At 38.0% G+C, this 12,857-nt stretch overlaps 1 protein-coding gene across 5 annotated transcripts in view; it reads right to left on the bottom strand.

Annotated features, from left to right (window-relative positions):
- TJP1 (tight junction protein 1) overlaps nucleotides 1-12,857 on the bottom strand; it is a 257,949-nt gene that overhangs the window by 18,115 nt on the left and 226,977 nt on the right. For 3 of the 5 annotated variants that reach the window (XM_021711558.1, XM_021711560.1, XM_021711559.1), the window contains 8 exons: nucleotides 10,944-11,026; nucleotides 10,177-10,387; nucleotides 9,818-9,918; nucleotides 5,975-6,325; nucleotides 5,402-5,641; nucleotides 3,876-4,745; nucleotides 3,643-3,740; nucleotides 1,915-2,142 (listed from right to left, as the gene is read on the bottom strand). In XM_021711558.1, the coding sequence (XP_021567233.1) occupies nucleotides 1,915-2,142; nucleotides 3,643-3,740; nucleotides 3,876-4,745; nucleotides 5,402-5,641; nucleotides 5,975-6,325; nucleotides 9,818-9,918; nucleotides 10,177-10,387; nucleotides 10,944-11,026 (2,182 nt within the window). The remainder of the gene's footprint in view (nucleotides 1-1,914; nucleotides 2,143-3,642; nucleotides 3,741-3,875; nucleotides 4,746-5,401; nucleotides 5,642-5,974; nucleotides 6,326-9,817; nucleotides 9,919-10,176; nucleotides 10,388-10,943; nucleotides 11,027-12,857) is intronic. The other 2 variants (XM_021711561.1, XM_021711562.1) reach the window with 1 other exon arrangement.

Raw genomic sequence — 12,857 nt, 5'->3', positions numbered from 1 at the left:
AGGGCCACCTTCTGACAGGAATGAATGTGTTTGATGGTATAGGTAAAAATAATTACCAGAAGGTATATGCTTTTACTTTATTAGCCATGAGCTCCTAAGTCTCAGCGTCTAGTTTCACTTGGTCTAGACACTATCCGGTTGCCACTGGGACTCTTTCTAGTGTTGTGCTAGGGGAGAGTCACGACACTAGTGCAAGACACAATCTGCATTTAACATAGCTCCCACTGCAGCAAAGTCTGCATTTGTATTCCTCATAAACTGCTTTCTTTTGTAAACACAGAGATTGAAATAACGACAGTGGAAAAAAATGTTTTAAGTTTTCAGTTCAAATGATGTCTTAAGGAAAAACGGTGGTAGGGAATTAAAATCAGAATGTTAAAATATGTTCTAAAATATGTTCTAAAATAATTTTCACTCAATGGTAAATGGCAAATGACAAGTTCAGATAATTTCAAGCATCTAATTAAGCAAAACTCTAGGTGGCTTTTAATCTAGACACAAAATTGACATGTGATCACTATTCTAACGTGTCAACCTGGCTAGGCTGAACTACAGTCTCAGTTAGTTATTCAAGCACTAATCTAGGTGCTGCTGTGAAGGGTTTATTCAGATGTAAAGTCTCTTGTCAGCTAAGAGATGATCTTGGGTGGCCCTGAATTTAACAGTAGGGCCCTTTGAAAGGTAACTTAAAACCTTCCCTGAGTTCTGGATCTTCCTTTCCTGGTCACCTGTCCTTTGGATTAGAACTTGTTTAGCCAACCTCCTGGAATTGGGTAAACGAATCCCCTTTTGACAAATCCACATCAGTTTTGTTCTTGTGAGTTTTGTTTTGTGGAAGTGCCTCCTGGGTTATACCCAACTATCAGCATCAAATTCTCTATCAGTCTCTTATCTTCAATCAGAAAAGTAGAACAAGAAGGGGACACAAACCTACCAGGTACAAGAAAGAAAAACAAACCAACACAAACCCAAAATGTGAGTAAACAGAGGGGAACAGCAGAGCTTGGGGAAAAGAGGACTGGGAGTTAAGAAACTCAGGGTCCAGTCCCAGCTCTGCCCTATCATTTTACCTCACCAACCTTGGTTTTCTCATGTGTAAGACTGCATCAGGAATCTCTAAAGTTCCCTCAAGCTCCAGCAACAACAAAAAAGACAAGCCCTTACTTGCCTTGAAAACAACAATAAAAACTCTTTAATATTTCGCTCAGTGTCTTCCTCACATCTGTTTTCATATTTTAAAAACAAAAACAGGCCGGGCTCAGTGGCTCAGTCTGTAATCCCAGCACTTTGGGAGGCCAAGGTGAGTGGACTGCCTGAGCCTGTGGGTTCAAGATCAGCCCGGGCAACTTGGTGAGACCTTGTCTCTACAGTAAATTAATTAAAAAAATTAGCCATGCATGGTAGCACACGCCTGTAGTTCCCGTTACTTGGAAGGCTGAGGCAGAAGGATTGCCAGAGCCCCACAGGATGACGCTGGGGTGGCCGTGAGCATGCCAATACATTCCAGCCTGGGCGATGGAGTGAGACTCCAACTCAAAAAAACAAACAAATAAACAAAACCAAAAAGATACATCATTAAGTGAGAATACGGAAGTGGAGAGACTCAGTGATTCACCTAAAAGCTAGGATCTACACAGCTGACATTCCCTCCCATCAAAACCCTTGGAGTTTAGCATCTTTTTGAATGCAAAACTTTATGCAATCTGATATCAGAGTTTAAAAACAAAATACACGTCTCAGAACTAAAAGGTATGTACAATGCTGAGCCACTAGAGTCTATAGAAGTCATGTTACACTTAACATTTTCCTTCAAAATACATTGAACTTCACATTATTAACTTCACCACTTTATGCACGCAAACCTTTACGGTTCATTTTATTTTTAAAAGTTAAGTTTTAGGTGAAATAACTTACTTTGAAGAATAACTAGAAAAATTTGACTGATTCTGAGAATGAACTGGCTTGGCAGGCTCTGAGAGATGGCTGGCAGGAATGTGTGTAGGAGGCTTATTCTCAAAACTTCTTCGGTCAAAGTATGAGAGCTGTTTGCGATAATATTCTTCATCTTCCTCAGGATCATAATGATTTGACCGAACAATATCTTCAGGTGGCTTTGGTTGAGGTTTTTGAGGTTCTGGGATCCTGACAAATAACAAATGACAAATGGAACTTTTAAGTTGTTAATTTTACAAAGAGAATGGAATTTATAAAACTTATCTTGACCTTTTCAATGACTGCTGTGATTATTCAGGATCTGACTGAGCAGTTAAACTGTTAAAATAAATATTCCAAATCCCAAGTCCTCACAGAGTACACTAAGAAGGCAGCCCCCTTCTGGCTCATGAGTTCTTTAACACAATTTAAAAAGCTCAGTGATTATTATCAGATTAGGGGCCCCATGGCAGGTTAGAAGCAGTTAATCAGAAAGAGAAAGGGAATGTAAGCAACACAGTGGAAAACTTCTCAAAGTACATATACTAATGTCAGCAACAATAAGTGACAGACTTTATGAACTTTAAAAAGGATTTTCAAGAACTTTAATTTTCATTTGACCAACAGCTCTATACAGTCTAAGTTCTAGAAGGCACAGAAAACAGATGAGAAAGAAAGCAAGTCATAATACAAATTCATATTATATTCTCTATCACAAGTGCAAACGTATATTTAGCAAATAAAACACACTATAGGCAGAAGAACTATGCTTAAATTCAGTCTGTCACTTATTAGAAGTACAATGAGGCTATATAAGAACGTAGGCTGAGGAACAGCTGGCCAGGTTTCTCTTCCAGTTCAGGTTTCTCTTCCAGTTCTAGTAAGTCCAGTATGGAACTTCCCCCATCAGCCTCAGGGTCTCTCTTTAAAATGTGGGAAACAGTGCTACCTCATTGTGCTCATTTGTTTAGTACAATGGCAAGCACATTATGCATGCTCACTAAATAATTTCAGTTATTTTAGACAATTTGAGTCTGTTTCTTTACCCCTAAAAACTAGAGTTCACATGTCTGAAAGTACTTTTAAAACTAAAAAACAGACGGGGCATGGTCTATAATCCCAGTACTCTGGGAGGCTGGGGTGAGAGGACTGCCTGAGCTCACGGGTTCGAGAACAGCCTGGGCAACTTGGCAAGACCTCATGTCTACAAAAAAAAAAAAAAAAAAAAAATAGCTGGGTGTGGTGGCACATGCCTGTAGTTCCGGCTACTTGGAAGGCTGAGGCATAAGGATCGCCTGAGCCCAGCAGGTCAAGGCTGCGGTGGTCGTGAACTTGTCACTACATTCCAGCCTGGGCAACAGAGTGAGACTCCCACTCAAAACAAACATACAAAAAAACTAAAAAACATAATACAAATGTGAGAGCTTTAAAATTTTAATTTTAATCATCTGCTAGAAAAATACCTTTTCAAAAGATTTATTTACTAAAGAAATAACAAAAATTTGTTACAAAAGGTATACTAAAGCTCTACTTTCCCCCCAGGAGTACTGTTTTAATTAGGAGAGCTGGTGGTTTTTATTTAAGGACAAATGAGGTTCTCCTCCCTTTTCACACCTCTCTTCTACTAACATAGTGAAAGGGTTTCTCACTGGCTAAGAGGGACAAACTCCTGGTCAGTTCTATACCATAAATAACACAAAGTGCACTCACCTGTATAGAGTTTTGTCATGTTCACTGAATTGATTCTGAGGAGTGGGTTTGGAACTAATGATGGGAGCACCTGGAGGTTTAGATGCTACTTCTGAAGGCTACAGAAAAATAAGACAAACATGCTCAAAGAACAGATAACTCCAAAATAAACTTCATGGGATGGGGGCAGGGGGAGTAGGAAGCACTGGAACTGTTTAGTGTGCCTTTGTATCCAAGGCAGTAGACATTATTACCTTAAAATTGGCAGTGTCATTTACATCCTTCTTGATCTCCAATGATGCAGATCTTTTGTTTTCAAACATTTTAACTCTGGTGAGCACAGACTGTGGTTTCATTGCTGGATCTTCCTCTTCTTCAGTTAGAGTTGGGGGTGGAGGCAGTGGTTTGGTATTTGAAGGCAGAACTTCTGGCTTATGTTGAGATGAAGGTATCAGAGGAGGGACAACTGCAGCACCATGGGGAGGCTCATAATGGCCTGCTTTAGAGGTAAATCCTTGTGATGGTACTTGCTCATAACTTCGTGGGTACTGGTCAAAATACTGCTTAGGTTCAGATGACTTAGGACCTGCTGAAGGATAGGACTGTGCTTCTGGTCTGTATCTATTGTGCACATCATATCCAGGAGTTGGCTGCTCTTCGTGTCGTAGGGTAGAGGTTCTAGGTGGCTGTTCATAACGTGGTCTACTGTCATAAGACAGAGGAGTTGGCTCTTCAAAGCGTGGGAAATATCCTCGTTCTGAGGACTCTTCAGAATGCTGTCTGGAGTCAAGGTCTCGAGGGTGCTGATTATCAAAAGGCCTAGGCTGGTAGGCCTGTTTGTCATCATAATATGACCATTGTTCTTCATATGTGGGAATGCGATCTTCATATCGTAGACAATGGTCATAGTTTCGAGAAAACTGGTCTGTATAGCTTGAGGAGTTGTATCTGTATGTGGGCTGCTCTAAGTCTCTGCTGTCTTGTTTCTCCACGTATGGAGGTTGGTGTTCATAAGTTAGATTAGGCTCCTTGTCTGGCCTCTGTCCTGGGTGACCAACAGCTGGCTGTTTAAAAACATGATTCTGCCTCATTATTTCCTCAGGATATGGATCTTTTCTATACACCTGTAAAAAAAAAATTCATGTTTAAGGACAAGTCTTGTTTTTAATTATAGTCTATGTTATTAGACTATGATTAAATATTAAGCTATGATTTAATATGTGAAAATGGTATATTCTACCATTTATTACCAGGATAGACAAGATTAGTGGAAAAAGCTAGTTTAAGTGAAAGCTCAAAATTTGTAATGCAGGTAGGAGCTTTTATGCTTTAGCATGAACTAAATGAACAGTGAGTTAAAGATAATTATTAAATTTAATAGAAAATTAATGCACTAAACTATTGATTCCACTTTATTTTGACACTGAAATAAAAATTCTAAAGAAAATTTATGGACACCAAAATTTAGATAAACATAAATATGTTTATGATGGGTCTCAAAAATATGTTAAATAATTCTGGAAGATACTGAAAACCAAAAATAAAACAATAAAAATATTAAGCACAAGTCTCAATTAAAAGGTCTGTTCTCAAATAATCAGTATACCATTTGGAAGCCATGCAAACTACAAAACCAAAATGATTTGTATTGATTTGAAAGCATTAGGTGTATAAGCCCACAGTGAAAAAAGCAAAAGGAACAATTAAAGGGCAAAGCAAAAATGATCATGTGCTAGATTGATGGAGAGCAACAAATTAGTGCAAACCGCAGCACAGGTACCTTTGTTGGATCTACATGCGACGACAATGATGGTTCTTGATCTCTTAGCATTATGTGAGCTGCCTCAGTACTTGGTGTTCTTAAAGAATCAGCTTGTGGTGAGTAAGAGGTGGAAGGAGCTGGGGTGGGCTCCTCCAGTCTGACATTAGTTAAAGTTACATTATGATTAACAGCAGAGGTTGATGATGCTGGGTTTGTTTCAGGCGAAAGGTAAGGGACTGGAGATGAGGCTTCTGCTTTCTGTGAAGTGTTTAAAATATTTTAAATATAGTGTTTTTGTTTAGTGCTAACTTCCCACTTCAATTTATAGTGATTGGTAGACATGCATTTTAAGTGTGCCATATAACAAAACTATGATCTCATGTCCTTAATTTTCTGAAAAAAATCCAGTATAGATGCTGCATAAGACAAACATACAAAATTTAAAATTAAGTCCTTGGTACTCTAAAATTGAAGTTAAAGATTAATTCTTAATCTGGAGAAAGGACAAAATATATTGTTTAACTCAATCACCACATTTTAAAATTTAATAATGCACCTCTAACTACAAAACGTTGAATGCTTACTGCTTACCTGTTGAGAGGCTGTCTTAAATCCAGGGGAGTCTATTCTATGAATTGGTTGTGGCTGCGCTTGTGGTGAGTAAGGAGGATATGTTTGGTTTTCATGATGCATTCCAGAGGAGTCCTCTCTTACAGGCTCAGAGGACCGTGTAATGGCAGACTCCGGTGGAGTCCCAACCTCATCATTAAGAGTTTCATCTAGTTCTTGATCAGTGTAGGCCCCGCCTTCTGTATCTGTATCTTCATAGTCAGAAGTGTGTCTACTGTCCGTGCTATACATTGAGTATTCACTACCTGGGGCTGACAGGTAGGACAGACGATCATCATGCAAATCAAGGTCATCACTTGTAGCACCATCCGCCTGGGTCAAATAAAAGTAAATTAAAAATTTTATTCAATAATTCTTTAAGAGATGGCCTTTATTTTACAAGGGAGATTGAAAGGATATTTTTCTTTGGAGAAATCACATCTATTTATTGAAACTTCTGGTGAGGAACAGTCAGGAAGACTGTATAAGCATGCATGCAAACACACAGAGCATCCCTTGAGAGCTGAAGGGCTTGGAAGAATGAAACATCAGCTGGTCAGCCAGACAAAGCTGGACTCCAGGGCCCAGCCCTAGAAGACAATGAAGGAACCCTGGGGTACTACTCAGGTTTGTAAAAACCTAGTCACAAGCTTTTCAGCCCAAAGCAAAGTGAAGAGGAAGAATATTACCAAGTCAAGCTCACAAAAACACACTGACAGAACAGCAAACGTGAGAATAACTATGAAATAAACCCTACCACTCAAACTGAGTAAGAGTGAATATATTTATGCTGAGAAAACAACTTCTAAAAAGTTGGTATCTGGCCCTTAATTAAAGCTGCTATAAAACATAACAGAAAATCAGCACTTATGTGGCTGCTCCATTAAATTAAGAAGTAATTTTTTAAAATTATTTTTCACAGAAGCAGTATCCAAAGGATGGAGAGGAAGAAATGCAGTTATGCTTTTATTTTGAAAGTGATAAAGAGCTCAGTTTCTAATGGCCTGTGCTGATTATCTTCCCAGTAGATCAGAAAGAAAATGAGAAGTATTTGAAGGAAAGGGAGCTATAAAGTTGCAATTAATAAGTTGTCACTGGATACTAATTTGAAACTAGGATCTGGATTGAATAGGACAGATCCTGAGGATCTTGCCTAGACACTGTAACCAGTTAGGCATGAGAGCTGAAGGATCTGGAATACAGAAATCAGAAACTATTTCCTTCATTTCAGCATGGATTGAAGGACACACATAAAGCTCTTGTTTTCCAGGAAGATGCAATGCTATAGCTAGCAGGCTTGGCTTGGCATGGCTCTGCAGGTCTGCTGTGCCAGAAGCAGGGTTTTGGGAGTCAAGCTGCCTAAGTAAAGCTTTCCCTACAGTCTCATGCTTGGCTTTGTAAGAGCCTGACCCTGAGCACTGCCTCCTTGATAAGAAATGACTAGGTCATGTCAGGCCTTCCCCCACTCTGGTTTACAACAGAGCACCTGCCAGGCTACGTAGAGCGAGAATCCCAGGGCTCTGCCCTGTTAGAGTAGAATCTCTCTGACCGAAGTTTAAATGGCTTCCTGTAATGGTGGTTGTAGAAGAGAAGTTTCTTGCTATCTAATCTTTAACTTGCCAGGGTTCTGGATGACTATAATGCAGTGGCCAGCCACAGAAATATTTAAATCCTGGAACTCACAAATTCTAGTTTTTGCAGCTGGTTTGAAATGCAGAAGTGAACAAAGAACCATGAGTTGCTGTGAATTAGGAAATGATATGTCTACAAGTTAAGAAAGCCTCAGGATGATTTTTTATTTTGGTTTACTAGGGAACATACAAGACTGTGTCAGATCTTGTAAAAAGGAACTCTTCCTAAAAACTAAGTGACATTAATTAGTTCAGGAAAGTCAATGTGAAATGAAGTGGTTTTAGTTTAAAAATCTATCTATTCTGACACAATATACTTGAATAAAAGGGGGCAGGAAGATAAGCTTACTTTAAGTTGCAACAGCCTTTTCTGATTTACAAAACATATCAGTCTAGACTAATAATAAATGACCTATTTTTTCTCACCTGAAAAGCTGGGGAGTTAGAACTTTATTTTAAAACCAAGTAAAGAAAGGAAACCTACAATAATATTACAAAGAGGAATTATAAAAAAATTACAATTTGTGGATTAAAATAACCTCTCAGATAGGTAGACCGGTATACGTTGTGCATCTTTGGAAATGATTTATAGACCAATTTCATTTTAAGAATTCAGCAGTGCGGGCCATTGCCTTGCTAAGCTATGGTGTGGCCATGTGCTCTTTGAGCTATGGCCAGGCCATGTTTCCTGGCTTTGGCCCCCTCCCCTACCTTGGAAAGGTGTATCTCCTCTTTCTCTCTTAAATTTATGTTCTAAATAAACTATACTTTTTCTAATTAAAAAAAAAAAGAATTCAGCAGTACAACCTATTAACATTCTACCTGATATAAAGGATGTTAACAGAATTCTGTTGTTAGATAAGATCAGTATGAAGACTGCAATCTTTTTTATCAAATGCTGCAAAAGTAAAAATTAGTAATAGTGTGTTGTTGTAAAATGGTGTAGTGGTTTTTTTCACCTTGGTTTTCCTATCAAGTGTCCCAGTGACATGTAAGTTATTCAAAGTGGTCTTATGATCTCATATGCATGGCTCATCCCCCAAACTGGTACACAATGAGAAAAATCACGGTTCTGATGCATTACTATAGGTGAGAACGGCAGACGCTACCTCTAGATGTAAACGTTTAACATCTCTTCTTACAGAGGCTGTGTGTTTCTGGATAGGGGCACGGTGGTCCTAAGCATGCAGCATGCATTGCCAGAGCATCTGTAGCCACAGCCAGGCAGAGGAAGGTAGGGACCATGCAGGGGCAAAACACAACAAAAACCAAACCAACAAGGAATACAAAACAAACAAACAAACAAAATAAAAAAACAGACACAGTCTCAGTCTTTCCTAACAACCAAAACTTATAAATACTATGCTCATCTGAAGAAGGTAAAAGACACTGAAAAAAATTAAGGTTCCTTCAATGGTGTACTTTGAGAAAATGATTAACTCTCCAGACAAAATAAACAGACCCTTCCCATCAAAGACTGCTTTAAAACAAGAAAGACTGATAACAGAAGGCAGTTATTTTAAAGCTGGTCATTTGGACATATATACAACCAAAATTCAAAGAACTGTTGCTTTATTCAGTACTTCCCAGGATGTTGTAAGAATGTTAACAGGTGCTGAGTGAAAAAAAAATTCATAGGTAAAAGTGTGAGGAAATGCTCAAAAGCATTCTTTTTAACTTTCTAGATGTCTCAGAACCTCTAAATGCAAGCGGCTACCGTGACACTCCTCAAGGGCACTTGGGTGTGCAGGTTCCCACCCACTGCTTGCCTTCAGAGTGCCTTTTCTCTCACAGCGAGGTCTGAGTTCAGTGTGCTGGGACAGTATTTTGGGAGCAGCTCATCTAGGCCATCCAAATCCCCTCATTTTTAGAGGCGCAAACTAAAGCCAGGTTCCAAGCTGTCATTTCACAGCCAGATAAGAGCAGAGTCAGAACCCAACTTGTTTTTCATTATTTGAGAATTGTTTAAGAGAGAGTCCTACCAATGTGTTAATTCAACAGGTAGAAAATGTAAGAATCTCTATCAAAAACAACTTTTATAACCCCTACAAACAAATTATAAAAACCTAAAAGCTTATTTTCTCCAAATTACTCTAATATGTTGATCCAATAAGATAACAAGAATAACTCAAAGGCATCTCTGATTAGTTATGTAATTCATTGGACATGTCAAAAAGTAATAGAAATTTCTTACCTTTCCCTCAGAAACCCATACCAGCTGGTTCTGTTGTTGTTGAATTGCTTCTTTCAATGCACCATACCAACCATCATTCATTGAATTTAAGTTAATTGTTGCTGAAAATAAATGAACAATGTCGTTTATGGTTAGAACATAGCCAAAGCCAGAAGAGTTCATTCAACCATGCTTACAGCTCAATCATCATTACTAAAACAATGGCATATGGGGATAAAAATATTTGAAATTTCTATTTTGGCACAGGAAGCTTTCCAGTAAAGGTCATATAAGTTTTAATATGTGAACAGCACAACATTTTTGCCTACATATTGTTGCCTGGACATTTTAAGCTGAAAGGTGGCCTTTAACATACTCACTTGTAAAAAGATGGTGATTATTTTTACGAAGTTTATGAGATCGCTCATATAATTTCCTGGCACTTTTCCGGGATTCTGGACATAACCTCATCCTCATTGTTTTCACACCTTGCTTAGAATCAGGATTTAGAAATACAACAATTGGATACCACTGGGCATAATTAAGACGATCAACTGCATTTGGTGTTACATCTAATAAAGCATGTTTGTCCTGGAGACAGAAAGAAAAACATACACAAAGGTGTAAGACATCATAAATTAAGAATCGTTATCTTCAGAAAAAGGCAGTTTATGCTACATTTCAGCAGCAGTGGGACTTTTATTTTATTCTAATATGTCTCAGGAGCACATGTCAAAAAAATTATAATCAGAATTCAATATAATTTCCAGTTCAATTTCTAAAAAACTTTATCTGTTTTCAGTTATAGGATAATAAGTATAATAATTCAATGTTCCTGATATTCCCTATGCAATATACCAAAATGCAAAACTTGAATTATACTAATGTAATATAAACAATCTGTCAATTACACCTGAACATTACATACTTGTTTAGTAGTAATGAAAAATTATCATTTGATGCCTACAATAACTGTTTTCTTAAAGGTAATTATTATAACACCTTTCAGAAAGGCCTTCATTTTCTTATGGCACAGCAGTAATAATCTAAGGAAAAACTACCTTCTACTTTTAAATTAACTAAATTTAATCCCACTCAAAAACACAATGACAACTTACAACGAAACAGATCAGTTTTGATAACTTACTTGATCTATGATTTGCTTTATTGTATGAAGGCGAATAATGCCAGAGCTACGTTGGTCAGTTCCAGCATCTCGGGGTTCACTTTCTATTCATAAGTCAGGACAAAAGTAAAACAGTAAATTTTCATTGGTTAGATTAGAGTTTCTCAAATACTGGTCACCACTGACAAGCTGGGCTGGCTAAAACACTTTGTGGGGACTGTCTTGTACTGCACATTGTGGCTTATGTATAGCAGCATTTCTATACTCTACCCACTAGAGGTCAGTAGCACACCCCTACTCCCATCGAGTTAGATCAATGCCACCCAACATGGCCAGGATTAGAAGGCAAGAGGGGCACCTGCTTCAAGTATAAACTTAAGAGGATGCCCCCCCTGAAAATCTCAGTAATTAAACTGAAATTTTGATGCAGGATTTTTTAGAAAAACAAAAGGTGATGTCAAAAAAAACCCACATGAAACAAACAGCACATCAAAATTTTAAACAGAGTCAATGAGCAAGCAAAACTTTGGTAAAAATTATTTAAGATTGTCACTTGGTCAAGATAAACATCAAATATGGCAGTTCTCTCACTTGAAAATGAGATAATTAAGATTTTAAAAATAGAATTGATGAGCCTGCTTCAATTAAAGACAGGACAGTAAAATTATAATAAATTGTTTGGAACATTTTTTTCTTTTGCCTGAGGCTCCAACACAGCTCAGCACAGCACTACTTCCCACCCTTTTCCACGCTATGACATAAAGAGAAAATCCTATTATTTGTATAGTATACCGAGAAAAACTGAGGAGGCTGCTCCTGTGTCAACTCAGCCCAGCCACTGCTGGCTGAGGAGATCAATACCTTGGCATGTCCATAAACCACCAGCAACAATGTTATGGCAGATGGTCTAGGAAGTTCTGATTTAGATAACCTAGGCACATCAGCAGACAGGGAACTTGGGAGCAGGGAAAGCTGTTAATCTGTAACTGTGAGACAGCCTATGGCTTCATCCTGGCAACCTGTCCCTTTCCACTGGCGTATGAAATGCCAATGCAACTTGGGTTGATTTCTAACCAACATCACCTCATTAGTTCAATTTACATGAAGTTCTTCAGTAAAAAGGAACAGCGATATTTATGACTCTGGTCACAAGGAAAGCATGAAGGAAAAGGAAAAGCTATGGTGTTTCAGATCAAAGGCCGAAACTTGGAAAGACAAGTCACACTGAGAGACAAGCGGAATAATTTTTGAGAATGAGACTATCTTAAGACAAAGCTCCATGGGCAAACAGGGCAGAATTTCAAATCTGGTCAACACAGGAGAATTAAGGGTCAGGATGCTTGACTGTAACATAGATATTATAATTCTTACCTCAACTGGGAGTTTCTGTCATAGAAAATGCTCTTAATTTCTTAATTCAAAAGACTCATTAGATTCAAAGAGGACACGAGACTAAGCTACCTGAATCCCTTTTATAATAGCCTAGTTGTGAAGTCAGTCTAATTAAACCAATCTACTACCCCTTAAGGTAGAGTTAGAATTCTTTAAGTCTTCACACTTGCTATTCCTACATTTAAAAACCCTTAATTTGATTATGGGGTCACCACCAACTTCTTTAGTTGAAATGTTATATACAAACAATGACATAAAAAGACCTCTTCTGAAAAAACTAAGCGGGAAAACAGAAATCATTTTCCAACTTGTTTAAATTGTACTGCCATTTGCAAATCTTCTGATTTTTCCAAAAATATCCTCATTCAACTTCATTCACAACCAAATGAAAAGCAATATATTAAAAAAGGTAATGTTGAAGTCTTTAAATTAACACTATAATACTTTAAAAGTATTAATTAGGCCAGCATGGTGGCTGATGCTGTAATTCCAGCACTTTGGGAGGTCTGAGGAGGGAGGATTGCTTGAAGCCAGGAATCTGAA

Source organism: Carlito syrichta, unplaced genomic scaffold (genome assembly GCF_000164805.1).
Source record: "Carlito syrichta isolate Samal-C Ts95f unplaced genomic scaffold, Tarsius_syrichta-2.0.1 Scaffold302366, whole genome shotgun sequence".
Classification (NCBI taxonomy): Eukaryota; Metazoa; Chordata; class Mammalia; order Primates; family Tarsiidae; genus Carlito; species Carlito syrichta.
This window is presented reverse-complemented; position numbering and strand designations above follow the sequence as displayed.